The sequence below is a fragment of the Pungitius pungitius genome, chromosome 10 (assembly GCF_949316345.1).
Source record: "Pungitius pungitius chromosome 10, fPunPun2.1, whole genome shotgun sequence".
NCBI lineage: Eukaryota > Metazoa > Chordata > Actinopteri > Perciformes > Gasterosteidae > Pungitius > Pungitius pungitius.
Window position 1 is genome coordinate 6,930,238 of NC_084909.1, and position 17,721 is coordinate 6,947,958.

The 17,721-nt window shown below is 44.3% G+C and overlaps 1 protein-coding gene across 1 annotated transcript in view; it reads right to left on the reverse strand.

Moving 5' to 3' along the window:
• The window catches only part of myo3b (myosin IIIB), a 53,496-nt gene that overhangs the window by 11,287 nt on the left and 24,488 nt on the right, over positions 1 to 17,721 (reverse strand). The window contains exons 24-33 of the mRNA XM_062564871.1: positions 12,916 to 12,995; positions 12,233 to 12,253; positions 11,212 to 11,289; positions 10,124 to 10,329; positions 8,165 to 8,276; positions 7,855 to 8,017; positions 7,312 to 7,392; positions 5,917 to 6,004; positions 4,620 to 4,665; positions 3,592 to 3,715 (exon numbers count right to left, since the gene is read on the reverse strand). Coding sequence (XP_062420855.1) covers positions 3,592 to 3,715; positions 4,620 to 4,665; positions 5,917 to 6,004; positions 7,312 to 7,392; positions 7,855 to 8,017; positions 8,165 to 8,276; positions 10,124 to 10,329; positions 11,212 to 11,289; positions 12,233 to 12,253; positions 12,916 to 12,995 — 999 coding nt within the window. The remainder of the gene's footprint in view (positions 1 to 3,591; positions 3,716 to 4,619; positions 4,666 to 5,916; positions 6,005 to 7,311; positions 7,393 to 7,854; positions 8,018 to 8,164; positions 8,277 to 10,123; positions 10,330 to 11,211; positions 11,290 to 12,232; positions 12,254 to 12,915; positions 12,996 to 17,721) is intronic.

Consider the following 17,721-nt stretch of genomic DNA (forward strand, 5'->3'; position numbering starts at 1 on the left):
AATCACCGGCATGATCCTTTGTAATTTGATTTCACATTTCACACTGTATTTTTTCTATAATAACAAACTGGTATAGTTTTGTGTTTGGAAAAAGTTTGTTCTTAAACTACATCAAATGAGTCAATCCTTGTGCAAATGTTTTTTAAAGTATCATTCTCCACCTAGATTTTACGTCTGAGAAGATTATTCTGTTGGAATTGTGATGATGAGTAGTTTGGAAGTACATCCTGTTAACTACTCCCACTGACATTAAGAGGATTACGTAGGTAGCGTCAGACAGAGGCAACTCCTTCCGTTAAGTTGAGTCTTTCCTATCCCTCCCAAATCTCTGCTGCCGCTATGTCGAGCCTGTAATTTGCCTAAAACGGAAGGCATCCGGGTTGAGACGCTGTGATATGTGGAGACAGACGGATCAATCGAAAGGACTGAGAGACAGCGAGAGGGTGGGAGCGTATTTGTCTGGAGAACATGCAGAGGGTGGATCATTTGTCTAGCAGATGCATGTTGATATGGTGATGCTGGTGCTCCTTCTGAGGAGCATGCACCTGGTGGCTGCAAACCCTGTGGGAGGAAATGTGGGAAAAGACGTTTAAGGGGCTGAGGGCGGCAGCGAGGATGCAGGAAAGTGAGCCGCATTGGTGAGTGCGGGTTTGACCTCAGTGTGGCTATAAAAGCGTCCACATTTCCAACGAGCTCTCTCCGAGCTGCAGCTATGAAGCCCACAGAGAGCTCAGGGCTACAAGCAAAATCAATCCTTATTGAATGTACCATGTTATGCACTGAGGGGAGATAAATATAGCCAATAAGTCAACATGAACTTCAACCGATCTGCGCACTTTTTCTCTCTTCCAATCCCTTCAAACGAACAGGTTAACTATCTTCCAAGACTCAGAGGTAATTGGTCTCCGTGTTGTGGCTCCACTTTATCACTGGCTCTCTCTTGACATGTATGTTTACCACAACTATAATCTTCAAAAAGCCTGTTAGCATAAGTAGCTCAGCTTTCATAAACCATAAAGTCAGCTCTGACTGATCCTCGGCACCATCCTGTTTACCACGCTGAGGAGCATAAGCAGCACTCTGATCATATCTGCTGTTTGCTAGCAAAGGCTTTCTCTTTGCACGCGCCTCGGCGACTCATTCCCAAACATGTTGTGTTAATATTCAGGTTCGGGGGAGACAGGTGACAAGAGGTGACATCGTCTCGGGCGTGCAGCTTACATGACTTCCCCGTGTATGTTTAACTTTTTCTCTGGGAAAACACAGCAAATCAAAGGTTGGTGCTGCAGACATCTGAATGCGCCCGGAGTACAAAGCTGTTTAATGCTCTCGTTCCACCATAAAATGCAATAACTGCAGGCATCTTGCTTTAAATGGTTGCTTTGCCTAGATGTCCGCTATACACTGAAAGAGACACATATCCAAACCATCTCGCTCACTTTGTTAAATCACTCAGGAAAGACCCAACGTCCGCCAAACACACTGAGCGGTTTCCAGGTCACGCCCCGGTGTTTTTTTGGCATCAATGGGCGCAGAGTGTGTGTGTGTGTGTGTGTCCGGAGGTGTAATTCAATTTCCATGGTTAATTTTCTGTTTTTCTTCACTCTTTTCCTGAAACACTCCGGGTCGAGCACCAGCCCCGAAAGAACCGATGCGATCACCAGAGGTGACAGCTGGAGGAGACACAGGAAGGAACCTGGTCTCCAAACATCTGGCAGGGCACGGCTTGCATGACTCCCTGAACCTCGGGGAGAAAAAAAAAAGACTCTCAGATCTGCAGGGATCAAAGTGTGCCCTGGGTGCCTGAGCCACCGTGGCCTCCCTCAACATATTCAAATGGGGTTTCCTGAAAGAAGTCGGAGCCACGAGCAGACCTCGCAACATAAACGAGGCAGGAAAAAGGGGGCGACTATGAATACCTCAAAATCTCAGTGCTCTCCACTTAAAATATGCCCATGGCAGAAGAGGAGGAGGATTTTATCTTTTTGTCAGGGCGTTTAAATAGAATATAGCTCACCTGTCACATAAGAAATGCTATTCATATGCTGTAGGGTAATTTACTCATGTCGGAGACCCTTTAATTAACTTAATAAAAAGAAAAAACGACAACTGAGTTTTTGACTCACTGAAAGGAGGTGGTTCCCCCAGACATCAACCTTCTTACCAACTGAGTCCTTAAATTCCTAGTGTTACCACTGAAATTCTTTTTGGGTCGATTTCTCCAATGTATATTAATTTGTGAAGTAAATTAATTCAATATTTCAGTTAAATTTGTAATTCTTAAACAGCAATAATCATTCATTTTTCTTCAATAAATACGTAATGTTGCTTTCATGAAAATTCCTCAGTGTTTTTTTTCTCATATTTCTGCTAATCCAAAAACACAATTAAACAAGCGAGCAACTCAGAAGATGTCCTCGAGTCACCAGCAGGTAAAGAGAGGCGGCAAGCACTTTGTCTTCAAAAGTCACTACATTTCATGGTTTCAAAAGCTAAAACTTTAATTTTTATACAGCAAAGGAATCATCTAAACACTGCATGTAGTGCAAAGGAATGTGACTTTTACACACTCAATGAAACATCCTCCTCTTCTTAGGCAGATGGATGTCTAACTAAAAATAAAAGTGACTGTTAGTTCTAAACTCTGTAAGCTGCAGTGAGGACAAAACATACCTTTGAGCAAAGTGCTCTCACTCTGGCATTTACTGCAACATTCCCCTTCATAATTACTCTGACATTATAAATTCATCAAACACTGCCTCCCTTCAGCACCGGTGATGCCTGAGAGCCGGGGTCACCTGTGTGCGGCATTACCGAATTAGCCGCTATCTAACCCAGACCCGCTGTGGCGAGCTGACACTAATCCCGGGCCTGCTGGAGAGCCCTGTCTGTGTTACATTATCATGTCTAATCCCCGTAATCTCTCAGCCGCGCCGCTAAACGCCGCTTCACCTCCGTCTCTTGCCTCGCACCCCTCTAATAACATTAATGAAGGGCCGGGCTCTCCTTACCCGGGCTACCCCCCCCCCCCCCCCCCCGAGTGGTGGGCTGGGTGACGGCCGTAATCGGAGGCCCCTCCCCCACCCCCCCCCCCCCGAGCAGCCACCCACTCAGCCTTCCAGGCAGCAGGAATTAATGTAATTCACCGCCCGGGGCAAAAAGCAGACCAAACATATGTTCAACAAATCAGGGTTTGTGTATTTTCTTGTCACCGTTGCTGTGCAGGTCTATTAGAGTCATTGACGAGATCCTTAGTGAAGGGCTCGCTGTGTGGGAGAATGGAAGCTTTGAAGTGCTCTTGCCACTTCGAAAGACCCCCCCAACCCACGTCTCCTCCTCCCACCCCCCATCCCCCCACGTGCCATCCGGCATCTATGACGAGCTGACCTGCGTTATTAAAATACCGGAGAAATGATCACCCATAATGCTTCTCTCTTTTTGCTGTCAACAGAGAATGGCAGCAGGGGATTGGCTGGGATGAGAGGTTGAAAGGGGCCCCGTATTAAAAATGGCACTTTATCCATTAAGGCGGGATTTCGGCTGTCTCTTTGTGTAATTACCTGCACCCTCCAGCTCTGTGCTCGGGCTTACCTTGTTTACACTGCGCGTCTCGCAGTCTGGCTGTCTCCCGGCAAGGCTTCCTTACAACGTCTTCTGCTCTGCCTTTGTCTCTCTTGATGTCTTTCCCCTGTCTGTCTCGGCTGTCAAGGCCAACCTTGAGAGGAGGAGGCGTAAACACACCCAGAAGAGCAGTGTCAATGAAAGCAGCAGATAAACACACACAAGGAAAAGCCATCTCCGTAATGTGTGCTATTTTTTTTTCAAATTTCAATTTAGGCGTGTAGACACTGTATTCATTTATTTACAATTTGGCACTCATATAACTCCAACCCATTAATGTGCTTTGCAATGTTAATCAAATGCTAATGCAATTGCATATCCCCCTTTTACGAGCCCTACCTCCTAGCAAACAGCACCACACTGACTTAATTGTGAGGGGGAAAAACAGCTCGTACAGACTTCCTCTCATATTTAATTTTATCTTTGAATAAAAGAGCTATAGGAAAGTATTAATCTGCTTAACATTTCTAAGTACATCCTCCAAAGGATTTTGCTTTTTTAATCTTACATATGCTCAGCAGAGTTACTGGCAAAAACTGTACATTTTCCTCATTTCATCCTTTCAACATCAAATGGTGAGCAGCAAAAATTGGATCAGACTTCAAAGACTGTGATGTGCTCCAAGTCACGGAGTGGCTCTTCTATTTCACATATTGAATCCGAGCAGGATATCAAAGTGCTACCAAAGAACCTCAGGTCTTTACTAAAAAAAGGGGTCTAACATCTGTAGAAAGAGGAGCGCAAAGACAAATCACCTCAGGGAAGAGCGAGCATTTATTCTCAGCCGTGAATTTCCAGCCTTTTGATTCTCTCGTTCCCGTACCACCCTGTCTTCTCCGCTGAGATGAAGGTTGGAGCAACAGAACTCTTTTGTCTCAAGGACTCAAATAATTCCCAAAGAATAATCTGGGTTAAAGCTGCTTTGTAGGGGAGCAGCACTTTACATACACCGCTAAAGCCAGGGATGAGAAAATGCTCATTGATATTCTGTTACTTACATTTCCTCCATGTGTGTGATCCGTGTGTTCCTTGTTGCACTTGGTCCTGTGAAAGTAAGGAGCATTTTCAACTGACATGATCATGCACACATATTCTTATTATCTATTTACATACATTTATCATTATGCAATTTGTGTGTGATCCCTCACTGTTGCATTATTTAAAAAAAAAAAAACAAGCACCAAATAAGACAACATCTGGAAAACACAACGAGGCGTGCCAGTCGCATTTACGCTTCAAGTGTAGAAAAACAAAACCTCATCCAGTTTGGACTTGGTGATGCAACTGGAGGCTCTGTTCTGTGAATGCAAACACCGAACGAGTGTGTGGCAGAGAGTAGGGATATTGAAAGGGAAAAGAACAGAGTGTAGGTGCAGAACATAGATCTTACAGGAGAAAAATGGGCCAGATATTGTCAAAATAAATCTATATGGAGAAATTCCAACTCTGATTAAACAGAATTGTTAAGTGGAGGTTTGAAATATTTCTCACCAAGGAATATGATTGTAAACACGGAGAGAAAAATCCCAGATGAGGCTCTGCTCGGTTTGCGTATACAACGAGCATAACATTTTCAGATGTGTAAATCTAGCTTTTTGAGTCCCACAGCGTTGACCAAAAGTCACTGAACATTTAAAGAAGGTTTATTATAGGCATGACTCAGATTAAGAGGAGATCTGATGTACAATGCAATTCTTTTATGTCATTATCATCCTTTTCTTGCTTTAATTTTTGCCGCACATTTAGCAAAAATCTCATAATCTTCCTCTTAGATACATTTTCGACACGTACTCTGAAAACAGAGTCTCATTTGTAATGACTCATTTGTGCGAGGTGTGGCAGAGAAAAGCTCAGCAGCGAGCTCGAGGCCGCGTGTGCTGCCGTTCAGTCGGTGGCTGCACTGCTGCTTTGCACATGTTTTCATAATGACTGGCCTTATGCTGAAGGAACACAAAGTCTCGTACATCTGGAGACCAGTGCAGCGCCCAACCCCATTTGTGGTCAGACAAGTGTGCTATCTTGGTGGAAGGATATTTATTACGTTCATAAAACAAAAAGAGGTGGCGCTGAAGGGAGCAGTTTTCTCTTCTGCTTGAAACAACAGTCCAGCAGACCCAAGAGTGTGAGTGACAGCCACGTGAGACCTCTCTCTCTCTGCAGGCCGTCTTTAAGGGTGGCCATGTTTGAAGCATTCTGGCCGTGACTCAAGAACGACCAACAGAGACGCAACAATCATCCAACCACAGGAAGTAAGCGTCTCAATGAGAACAGAGCCCGAAGGTCAAGGAAGCTCACCCCGTGTGCTCCTCCCTGGTGGTCCTCCCTCCGGCCTCGGGCGGATCTCGGCGTCCGCTGCACCGACGCACCTGGTGGCCCCTGTAAGCTGCGCACAGGAAGTGCTTCTACATTTAATCCAAACAACACACGCTAGTGACAAGGAGTTAGTGTGGCGGTAGGAAAGCAGTTGTTTGATTGAGACACACTCGGTTCCCGATGGACGCTAAACGCAGGCTTCTGACTCCGTCAACCGGCTTTGTGTTTTTCTTGTAAAATTATATGCGCAGGAAAATAAAGCTCAAGTACATTGTTGAGGCATGCTTCTATTTTGCACGGTCTAATCTGATCGATGGTGAGCGTGTCCCCCGGGCCCCGCCGAGATCTGAGGAGCCACCAGGCTCATACATTTGAAAGACATCTGTTTATTTTCAGAATGCAAATGCGGCCCACCTCAAAGGCTATAAGCTGCAGAGAACATACAATGTGAATGTGCTGGAGTGCTCCGCCGGGGGGCTGAGGCCCCACTTGTGTCAGGTTCAGGTCCCCCCCCCCCCCCCCCACCCTCTCCACACACACACATACACACACCACTAAACCCTGGCGGACACACACAAACACACTCCTCTGAGGCGGCGACAGAGGGGCTTTTCTAACACCCAGACCGTTGTTTACCCATCCTGCATCGTTGCATACGAGGGCTTTAATGGAGGACATTTACACAAGGTGTGCAGGCGACTGAGATGCTCCATGTGCCAGATGAGTGCAGCCCTCAGGAGAGCCGGGGGAAACAATGCCAAATCTCCTCCCCCTGCCCTCCCCTCTCCTGCCCCTTTTGGCACCCTTCTTGTCCTCTAGTGAGAGGCTCCAAGGAGGGGGGGGGGTTGGGTGAGGGGTGGGGGGAGGGACCGGGAAGGTTAATGTGCCCACTTTGATCTTCGTCAAGGCACACTGAGTAAGAATTAATTTACATTTCAGATGAAAAGGTTGACAGTATAAAAAGGCATCTTGTTTCTGGTATGCGAGAGCTGTGTAATAGGCCAGGAATTTGAGAGAGGAAGTGGTGAGGAAACAGAAGGGATAAGCCTCTCTCTTGCCTTTACTGGGAAAGAGATGAAAGGAAAAAAGGATCTCAGTATGCACTGTTCTTCTGAAACATGGGGACCAAATGCTGCACAAACTTTCAAAAGCTTTTCTGCATGCATTATTAATTAATTATTACTGTTTCGTAGGCCACTCGTTGAGATCAAAAAGGTGTTTCACAAAGAACTAAGGTTGTCAGGCCTTTATCCCCTGTCCCTTTAGAAATTGCACGGAAAAACTGGTGTGTATTTCCAATGGACACGTGAGAAATTCTAGAGGTCTGCAATTTAATATGTGAGAAACTTCAGAAGTAAAATATAAACATTTCTTTACCTGATTGAATGCGGATTGCGGCCTCTTGCCGCTCCTTTTTTATCTGCTTGAGGTTCTGCCGAGCAACATGGCCCCTCCAGGCTGCAGGGGAAGAGAAAGAGGCAGTGTGTGTGTGTGTGTGTGTGTGTGTGTGTGTGTGTGTGTGTGTACGAGATTGCTGACCTGCCTCTGTGAAACAAAATAGACTGCACATACTACACAAGATCCCACTTCAAAACACTGCTAAACCAGGTGGCAGAGGGATGCATCCCTTTGAACTCTCTGAGGTCTTATTGTCTGCTCTGAAGCATTTCTCTTAACCTTTGTAGGTCAAGCTGTGGTTATCAAACTCATTTTTTGTTTTTTTCTTCTTCTATGGAGACTCACCGGCACATAGTAGACCAGAGGTCATTAAGAAACCAGCGGGAAGATTCACATTACATCTGCAACTGTTTCTTCATTACGTGATAAAAAAAATACATCTGGATTTCCTTTTTTTTTTTTTTTCATTTAAGTTTGAGCAATTCTTTTCATCTGTTTAGTGTTTGATTGACACCGTCGTACCTGACTGGATGATGACGGCCCCGCGGTTCCTCTTCTGCGTCTGTTTCCGGTAACGTCTGGCGCCAAGCCAGCCCTTGGTGTACGCTTGGATCACCACCACCCGAGCGATCACCTCCCTCAGCAGCAGGTTCAGCTGCTCCACATGGTGGTACCTCAGAAAAACCTGAGCAGGCGTTTGGGTGACAACATCCCAGTAGATCAGTCTAGAGCCCTCCACTGGTATATGTTGTGCAGATTATAGCTCACATGTATAATGTGAACACAGATTTCTTCATTTTATTTTCGTACTTTGGTGTGATAACCACATTACCTTTGTCTTCCCGAGCACCCAGGCTTGCAGCTTGGCTCGCTCCAGGATCGCAACAACGTTCTCTTTGTTGGTTAAGGGCGTCTGGTGAGCCCGAAACGCCAGGTAGTAATATCTAGGAGAGCAGGCAGAGGGAAAATACTGTGATACCGGACCTAATGAAGTCACAACAGTGTTCCCAGAAGACCCAATGTGATGCAAAGAAGATTGTGTGGTCAGTAAATGAAGGGTTCATTTTGTGGTTCTTGGTTGACTATTGCTGATGCAATTTTGACTACAAAAATGTTTCCCCACAAAGAATTACAGAAAATGCCACTTTTTTTTTTTGTTGCCACAGTCAATTTTGAAACTCATTTCATTTTCGCTAAATGCCAACACTTGAAGGTAACTTTCACCCTGCAGTGGTCAAGAAGAGGGACTAGAAACCTGAGCATCTTTCTCACACGGCCACAATCCTCATAGAGGGAAAACTGCCTGCTCAGTCACAGTGAAAAAATGAATCCGAGCACGACACGTCTCTTCAACAGAGGCCCTTTGTTCGGGGCCTTTTTGAACGGATCGCGGTCTCTTATTTCAGAAGATGCCCACGAGCGCTGGCCTATCCGCGTTCATCAGCTCAACTGCGTTTTTATCGCTCACATTGTCCGGATCCGTCCCCTGATCCTCCAAGTTAACAAAATACCAGTATGGGGCAAAGTGACTCGAGCTGTTTGCTCAGGGACACGGAGGCTCCAAAACGACTGGTTCATCTCTTGTGTTCTGGCGTTGGTCAAAAAGAAGAAGAACAACAAGAAGAAGAAGAAAAACTTCTTTGAACTCCCCTCCCAGGCTCAGTCCACAGCCTTTCATTCTAATTCCTGTTGATACCTGTTATTTCTTTGATGGTAAATACAAAGCACGGCTTGGCAACATCAGACGAGCCTTTGATATGAGAGCACAAATTTAAATCAGTTTTCAGTAAAGGTGCAGTTTAGCAGTTCAGGTCCGTCCGTATGATTTCAGCCTGGCCCAGGTAGGATCATAATATGATTACAGGATTTAATAGAAAGGTTAAAATGGTGTCTGAAGTGCTAATAGACCCTCTCATTCACACACACTTAGTGCACAGCTTTTTGATGATTTTAAACAGTCGAACGTAATAGTTGGACCAAAACTAGGACAAAAAAACAACAACATAGGGTCGCTCAAAGTTTTAGGTCACCGAAATTAAGCATAAAAAGAACATAAAGCTTTCCTAAAGTAGTGAGACTATCCAGCCATCTCAAACTTTTGTTCCCTACAGGCCACACGCCCAAGTTAATTAAATTCATATCATCAAGTCTTCACATTAGGCATATTTTTCAAAAGAAAATTGATCAAACATGAGTTTCCTTGCACTTTGCAAAAGTGCACTTTATCCTTAACAGGGTTGAGGTTTACCCTTTATTAATGAGGTTGGACATTTGAACAAGAGTGCGTATCTCATTTTAAGTGTTATTTTATCCTGTCCCACATTTTTTTAAACAAAAACAACACTCTTATGTAAATTCTCCCTAATGATGAATCCCTGTTTTTAATGCAACACCAATGGGACACCGACTACAGTTGAGCTTTTCCAGTACACTTAAGTTTAAGAACAAACTCTTTATGAATAGCAAAAGGAAATCCATTAAAATGCATCACCCCCTTATAATCACAGTTCCTCCCCGTTTGAATTTCATCCATATTTCCCAGACTGGCGTATCCACCCAGTTAAAAGAGCGGTAGGATTTTGTCTTGCGCCATCACTAATGACTGCCAATTAGCCAGCCTCTTGCTCTGCATAACGTGTTCCCCTACCTAATTAAAGAACCCGTGTTTCTGTGTGATGCAGAGCACGGCTCACTTGTTCTGCACCCTCTCTGGGGCTGTGTCGGCGCCCCACGTGCGCATGCTGCAAGCTGCATGCTGCATGCTGCCGGCCTGTCTTGATGCGGCTCTCACCTGTTGACAAACTCTTCGAACAGGATGCGGTGGGAGTAGCCTTGCCGGCGGATGTTCACTGTCTCCAGGATGCCGGTGTAGCGCAGCTGCACCATCACCCTCTCCTTGCCGAAGCGCAGCGCCTGCCTGTCATCGTTGGGTTTGATGCAGCGCACAAAGTGAGGCTGACCCACCACCATCTTAGACAGCAAGTCCATCAGGGAGTACTGCAGACGCACAGAAGAAGAACGTTAACATATGAATTAACATCGTCTCGGTCCGGCGCAAGCTCAATTAGAGAGACGGAATTAAATGTCTGCACTTAAAAAATGTGAACATGCCAAATTGATTATAGAATGTAAGGGGAATAGTAATTTTCAGTATTAATCTTTCCCAATCGGATCTGGCAGTCATTATTATTTTGTATATAGTGGGTTTAATGTAACTGTAATTTGAATGAACTGCTAAAAAGACAACTTGCTTGTTATGAGCTCCACCAAACTTCAGGTCCTGATCTGGTTGTGAAGTCAGTCCTACATTCAGATTGAATCATTTTTAAAAGCTTCAAAACAATGTGTGAATATTTCACACACAAAAAGATATTAGCAAATGTAAAACTCATCAAACAGAAACATGAGTCCTAATCCTCTATTATGACATGTGTCATTTATGACACTCATGTTTCAACCGGCATCAATGGATTCAGGCTAGTATATTTTCACATGGTCACATATTTTATAAAAGGGAACATCAATGGGTGTCATGACACCAGCGACATTTCACAACTCTGAATCTATATCACAGTAAAAAAAGAACAGCGACCGCTTTGAGCTCGTATTAGGAAATTCAACTCTTTAATTTCTATTTTAATTTGCTGTAAACACATCTCCTTCAAACTGATCTTTTTATTCTGGTTTCTATGCACATAAAATGCAAGAATATATTCAAATGCATTATGATAACTTATAATTTTCCTTTTACTGAACTTTCCTGGTCAATAGTAAAACGCATCATAATGAAACTAAATGCAATCCCAAAATAATTTGTAACATTAATAAACTGCTGGTTGTTGTAAAACGATTGAGCAGCATAAAAGAGAAAAAACATACACGGAAATAGGAGGCTACAGTCTGTCTCCTCATGTTGGTGGTTTCTTCTGGGTGGCGCATCATCTCCATGGTGTCCATCTGAACACAAAAATTCATAATGAACACTCATTTATAAACAGGCCCGACTCCAGCATACAGCATCACTGCAAAAGCATCCGTTTCAAATGAGATTCAGTTTGTTTGCTACTTGACATTGTCGCCAGGCCCTGTAGAGATAGAGGTATTATTACAGCAGGTCTCCTTCCTCCGAATGGGCCGATTGGGAATACACAGCTGTACCAACTGTGCCGTGTGTACGACATTGCCTCATAAACACTTAAAGCCAACAATCTAGAGAATAATTCTGCACTGCTGCTGGGCATGGGAAAACTGCAGAGCATTCTGAGTAATGAGACCAGCCGTCACCGAGCAGACAGTCATCCCGACGACGGATTAACGAGGACACAATATAAGCCTTTTAATGGCCTTAGCAGTTCATGGCTTCATCAAAATTAATGATGCGATAGATATTTTATGGTAAGTCTACATAGCAAAGTGCATATTTTAGTTCTTTACTCCAACGTAGTGCAGAGAAAGAAAGGTACGTCAAAAGTAAACCGAGGAATCGGATGCCTGACACTTTGCTTCTTCTGAAGGAGGTCACACAGAAGTACAAACGGATATCGTACCTCCACGAGGCCCGACATCGATACACTGCTTTAATCTGGACGCACTAGTAACTCTTTGGTAGGAATCCGCTTCTGTCAACTTTACCCAAACTCTGATCGAGAGCATCACACATATCACATCAATCGCACCAATCTGTGAGAAGCAGCCCCTCCTTAAGAAGAAGAACCCACAAGGTACTCAGGCTAAATTCAACGCTGTTATTTGTGCCTGTGTTTGTGTCGCACATGAATGATTTGTAGAATATAAAAACACACATAAAAGAGCATTGGTCTACAACGATAACACAGAACGATAGCTTTGTAGTTAAAAGCTTGAAATGCATTGATATTTGGACTCATTTACTAAGTCTTACCTTCAATAGGTATTTGGGAGACTTTGAGTACGGCACATGTTGACGAATTACATGGAAACAAAGGAAGAGAGAAGTGGAAAGACAAGAAGCTGAAATTCACCTACAGGACAAAGATATTTTCAATTTCATATCCCTTAGACAAAGTTAAATGGACAGAGTGAAATTAAATGGATGATGACTCCAAGAGCGAGAAAGGTGGCAAGCCGCTGCTATCAAGAAGCTTTGGGATGCTAAAACACATTGTAGTGTGTGCAACACAATAAAAAAGCCCTGGAAAACTGCATGTACAGAGTCAATATAAACATTTTCAGTGTAGGAAGAATATTAAACTTATGAAACTACCCGGGCCACAAGTATGTGATTGCAGTTACTACAGTTTATTTGAAAAGACCTGCAGTTTTTTCCTCCCAAATTCTTATGCGCCCATTAACAACAAAGGTACAATAGTTGATGAGTTTGGATACTACATCAAGTGCCAGATGGCGAAGCTGCATCACCACAAGCAAGACAGCAAACATAACAGGGTAGTCAATTAATGCGGCAATGCTTCGCAGCACAAGTTCGACTGGGTTTTCTTATGGTGCAATGCCTGTGAGCAACAAATAAAAACACATTATGTTTCTCATGCAATGATGCAAGGATTTGGGCCCACGGGGGAGGGGGGGTGGGGGGCGGGGCCTCACCTTGGCGCGTCCTGAGCTGAGCCGCGGCGGCAGGGATCTGGAGGCGGCGCTGATCCTGGCTCTGGACGTCGCCAGGTTTCCTGTTTAAAAAAAAAAACCAAAACGACCGTCGTGAGGAATCGCGTCAAGTGGAAAAAGTTTGGACAGCTGTGTGAAATGCGGGCAGTATATTAATATTGGAGGGAACGATCATACATGGAGACCCATTAAACACCTAGGGGGGTTTTATTGTTTTTCAACAAGGTATCAGGAGAACAAAGTGAGGAGACACACTACTGCGTTTAGGGTTTATACTGCAGCACAATATGAAAGGCAGTTCAGAAGGAGCCTGAATCTTAGCGGAATCCCACGGACTCGGGGGTGCAGCTGCCTGCACAGCAGTCCAACAGCCCCACACACAGCGGAGAGGATGTGAACATAGCATATGCAAGACAGTCTGAACATTTCAAAGTTTCTGCACAAGATGTCCAAATGTTTTCTCTGGCTATATCTTCAGAGGCTAAACTGTGATTAATAGCAGTGAAAGAAGCCTTTGAAGCAGGATTGGTGACATCAAAGTCCTAATCCATGGGTGGCAGGATTTTTATAATGAGTGGGAAGTATCTTAACACATTTCAAAGGGTTTACTCCATGAATAAACAATAGCTGCACAGATGTGCCACACACACCTTTAGAAAAATACGTCTGCACACACAGGAGGCAGCATTACCCAAGCAGCCGTGTATGGCAAGGAGGAAAACCTTTGTACGTTTTTTAAGATAAAGCTGAAGTGACAGGCCAACAATTGTTCTAGATTTTCTACCGCACACAGAGAAACTCCTAAAATGCAAATGTGAAGCCAGCTCCTGCTACATATTGTCTCAAGACTCGTGGACGACACGGTCTGACAACCAGCCAAAAACGTAAGGCACTGGATCAGGGCCCACTTTTCTCAGATGACTGCAATGCAAAGTGCGTATTAGAAGGATCAATTAAACCCTGAACAGATCAAAATCAATTTAGGAAGGATTAATTAACAGCCGGACCCCTTCTAACTTTAGACAAAGAACCTCCTACCCGTGCCAAAGGTTTTATGAGCCTAGGCAATGTGGTGTCTCATGGGCCACACACACACACACACACACACACACACACACACACACACACACACACACACACACACACACACACACACACACACACACACACACACACACACACACACACACACACACACACACACACACACACACACACACACACACACACACACACACACACACACGAAGTGAGAACCTCAAACGGGCTCATACAGTTTTTTTAAGCTAGTGATGATACTGCTTTTAGCATTTGACAGTTATCTGCTCCTATTTTATTTATTCATGTAATCATTTATTCTGCCATTAATACATTCTGCATTTGGTAAACAAAATAAATACAAGATGTTCAGTCACTTTAAAATATACACTTAATAACGTGTATCCACAGGTTCTGAATCACAACCCAAAAATAGAAGAAAGGAAAGTGTAAAATATGATAACACGGAAATATGCATATGCAGTTAATTGCTCATTATGAACACATGTTTGTGAGAGGGCCTTGTGTTTAGGATCACAGGGACAGATTTTACATCCTCAAACGCCCCTTCGGCGCAATCAACAACAAATAAAAACACACACAAAAAAAGTATGATCTTTGGGAACAGAAGCTGTTAAACTGTGTCGGGTATATTACCAGCACACAGGCAGGCAGGGCCCCGCTCCAATTAGCCCAGAGTAAAGCTGGATGGATTAATTGGAGTGGGTCTTGTGCAAATGAAGCGCGCTCTCTCCTCTCCCCATTAGTGCTGCTGGGCCCGATCATCTGAGCACATTTGTCATGATGAATTAGCGGCTGCGGGTGGAACGAGCTCATGGAGTGTCACTGCGCTTTCACGCCTCTCACTTCCATGACACCATCAAGGGGAGATGAAGGGGCTGCGCCGCCATGAGAGAAACTGTGACAGTTGTACCTAAGCCTCGCAAATGGACACTCGCTGCTTTCTTCATGTATTCCTTGGCGGGTTGTGTTAATTCATTCTTCTGCCCGGGTTTCGTACCCCCCCCGACTAGATGATTAGAGCACGGGTTAATAGTCAGCATCCTCAAAGATTTTCCTCTCCTGAGACATGAAACCAAGGGAACACCTGTGATGTCCGGCCTGAAAGGAGGCCTTCTAATTTAGATATAGTGGGGAACTTGTCTAATGATGTGGGTTATAATTATTCAAACACTGAGTGGAGCAAGAAAAGGGAACACTTGTTCTTTGAGGGGGAATCAGTTAAAAATAAGTAGGCCACATATGTTTTTAGATTCAGCTCGAGGCAGTATTCATTTTTTTCCACTGCTCTTAAATATAAAAAATATATAAAATCATAGAGAGGAAGAGTTTCATACAAAAGATTAATACTACTACTACTAATAATAACAATAAGAGTAGCAGGTGGGGGGAATACTTCCCACCGGGTTTTTCAGTCTTGAGAAACAGGCGGCGGAGGAGCGTCCCACTGATCGCTTCTGCTTCACGCACGTTGCTCTTGGCATCGACTTCCAGGACAAACACAGAGTGTGTGTGTCTGTGTGTATGAGGAGGGGGGGGGGGGTGGCAGAAAGAGAAAAAGTCTTCCTTGGCATCTGTGCGTTCACTTTGAAAATTAAGCCCAGCAAGAATCCTGCAGGAGAAAAAAAAAAAAAAGAAAAAGCCCAAGCTGGCACTTGTATTGGGGTTCTATTGACAAGAATAGTCAATGTGCTCGGGATTAAAAAGCAATCCCGCGTTCAATATGACACCTCCCTGCACGCCTTTATGAGAGCCAGTGTGCGTCTTGTACTTCAGAAGCTGTGGATCGAGCTGTCGACACGGGGCACAATCAAAGTCGCAAGAGAGCGCAGCCTTCCTGAGCTGAGTGAGCAGAGGCTTGCTAGATATCGCCGGCGCTCTCGCGCCCTCTTTTTCAAAACATGTGATCTAGAAACTCAACTCAGCAAGCAAGCAAATGAGATTAAAGCACCCATAACCCCCGCCACCCTCCCCACCCCGTAACCACCACCGTTTATGCCTGGAGATGGCTCCGGGGGCTGTTGATTTAAATGCCATCCACTACTGTCAGAGCAGATCAATCATAAAAAGCACGGTGTAATTGGCTTTTGGTGACACAACACAGTGTTGCATTTATCAAAGGGTGTTGTACCGTGTGAGTTAGGAAAACTGGCTCCTCGCTATTGGTGTGCAGGACCGTCAAAAAGTCCCACTGCTGACTCAAAACATTCCCCGATTCCCCGATGAGGGAAGAAACCGAACAAAAGCACTACTTGGTGATGTCTCTCTTTTGGTATCGGGAGAGGGTGGAAGTCTAGTGAAATGCTGAGGTGTCCGCCCACTGGGAAGAAAAAGGCTTCTACTGGGAGAGAACAAAGAGCCAAATGTGTCATATTGGTGGGAGAGGCCTGTCACTTCCACACAGGAGGATCTCCTGACATGAAGGGAGACAGACGGACATGCAGAGGACGGCTGAACTGCAACCGTGGCTTCGTGTGAAGATGTAAAAGAAAGGGTTCAATATATTAGATGGACTTGAATTTATAACCACTGATATCTCACAAGAGAATATTGTGGAGCTTGTGTTTTTGACTCACAAGAACCTCATGTAATTGTGACATTAAACTCTAGCATGGACCATAAATAAAAGAATCCTTTACTGATCAAAAATACACTTTTGCAACTAAAAGTCTTGCAGCTAATATAGTAGCAGCAAAATAGTGGTGTTATGTCATCTTAATTATATGTACTAATGCATTCATACATTATTCATAGCACATCATCGCAAATTTGATCGCACCCCTTTATTTATCTACAAAAAACAAGGACCTCAAAAGTACAGTATTTGAGTAAATGTACCCATGTGACCAAATAGGAAACAATAGCCAGCTTTCATCCGTATTGAGACAGATTCAAGTCATGGTTGTCTGCACACAGATTACATATTTCAACAAAGGATAAATTCATAACATCTCAAAGACCATTTTGCTGCCTGATAACATTTTTTTCTAAAGCGGCTGGAAATTAAGATCACAGAAAGTGCTGTTAAATTTAGGGAACTACTACATCCCAGGTGTAAAATCTTTGAAGCTGCATACAAACCGTACTTAGTTAAATACATCAGCATCTACAGCTTGTAACATTAATCACATTCATTTTCTAAATGCTCAGCTGGCCTACGTGTGAAAAAAAATCCAACAGTAATCTTTCTTTCTATGTTTAACATAATACATTATAAAGTGCTACAACCCTGGCAACTATCAAATATTACACTCCACCGTCTATGAACTTCTCACAGGACACACATCACTCTGCACATCCTCCATTTTCATCCGCTCTGCTCTGACAAAGGACTCGCAGTCTTGAAGTGCTTTGTGTGTGTGTGTGTGTGTGTGTGTGTGTGTGTGTGTGTGTGTGTGTGTGTGTGTGTGTGTGTGTGTGTGTGTGTGTTTGTGCAGATGTGGCAGGCCACCCAGTGGCTACACACCCAGCCACAAAGGAGACCCCACTGGGACCGCAGGCTACCCGGGCACCGGTATGGGCCCTACTGAGCCCAGCCAATTCCATCACTGTGATCCCCCTGATCTGGGAAAGTTCCTGGCTCTGATGAATTTGTCCATGCAAATACATTCCATTTCCTCGGACAAAACACCACATGTCCAAGCCTCAAGGACCCACATTCTGCAGGCCTCAAGTGGCCTGGGAGCGTTCTTTCTTTCTGGGGCCCTCTTACTTTCCTGGAAGTGAACT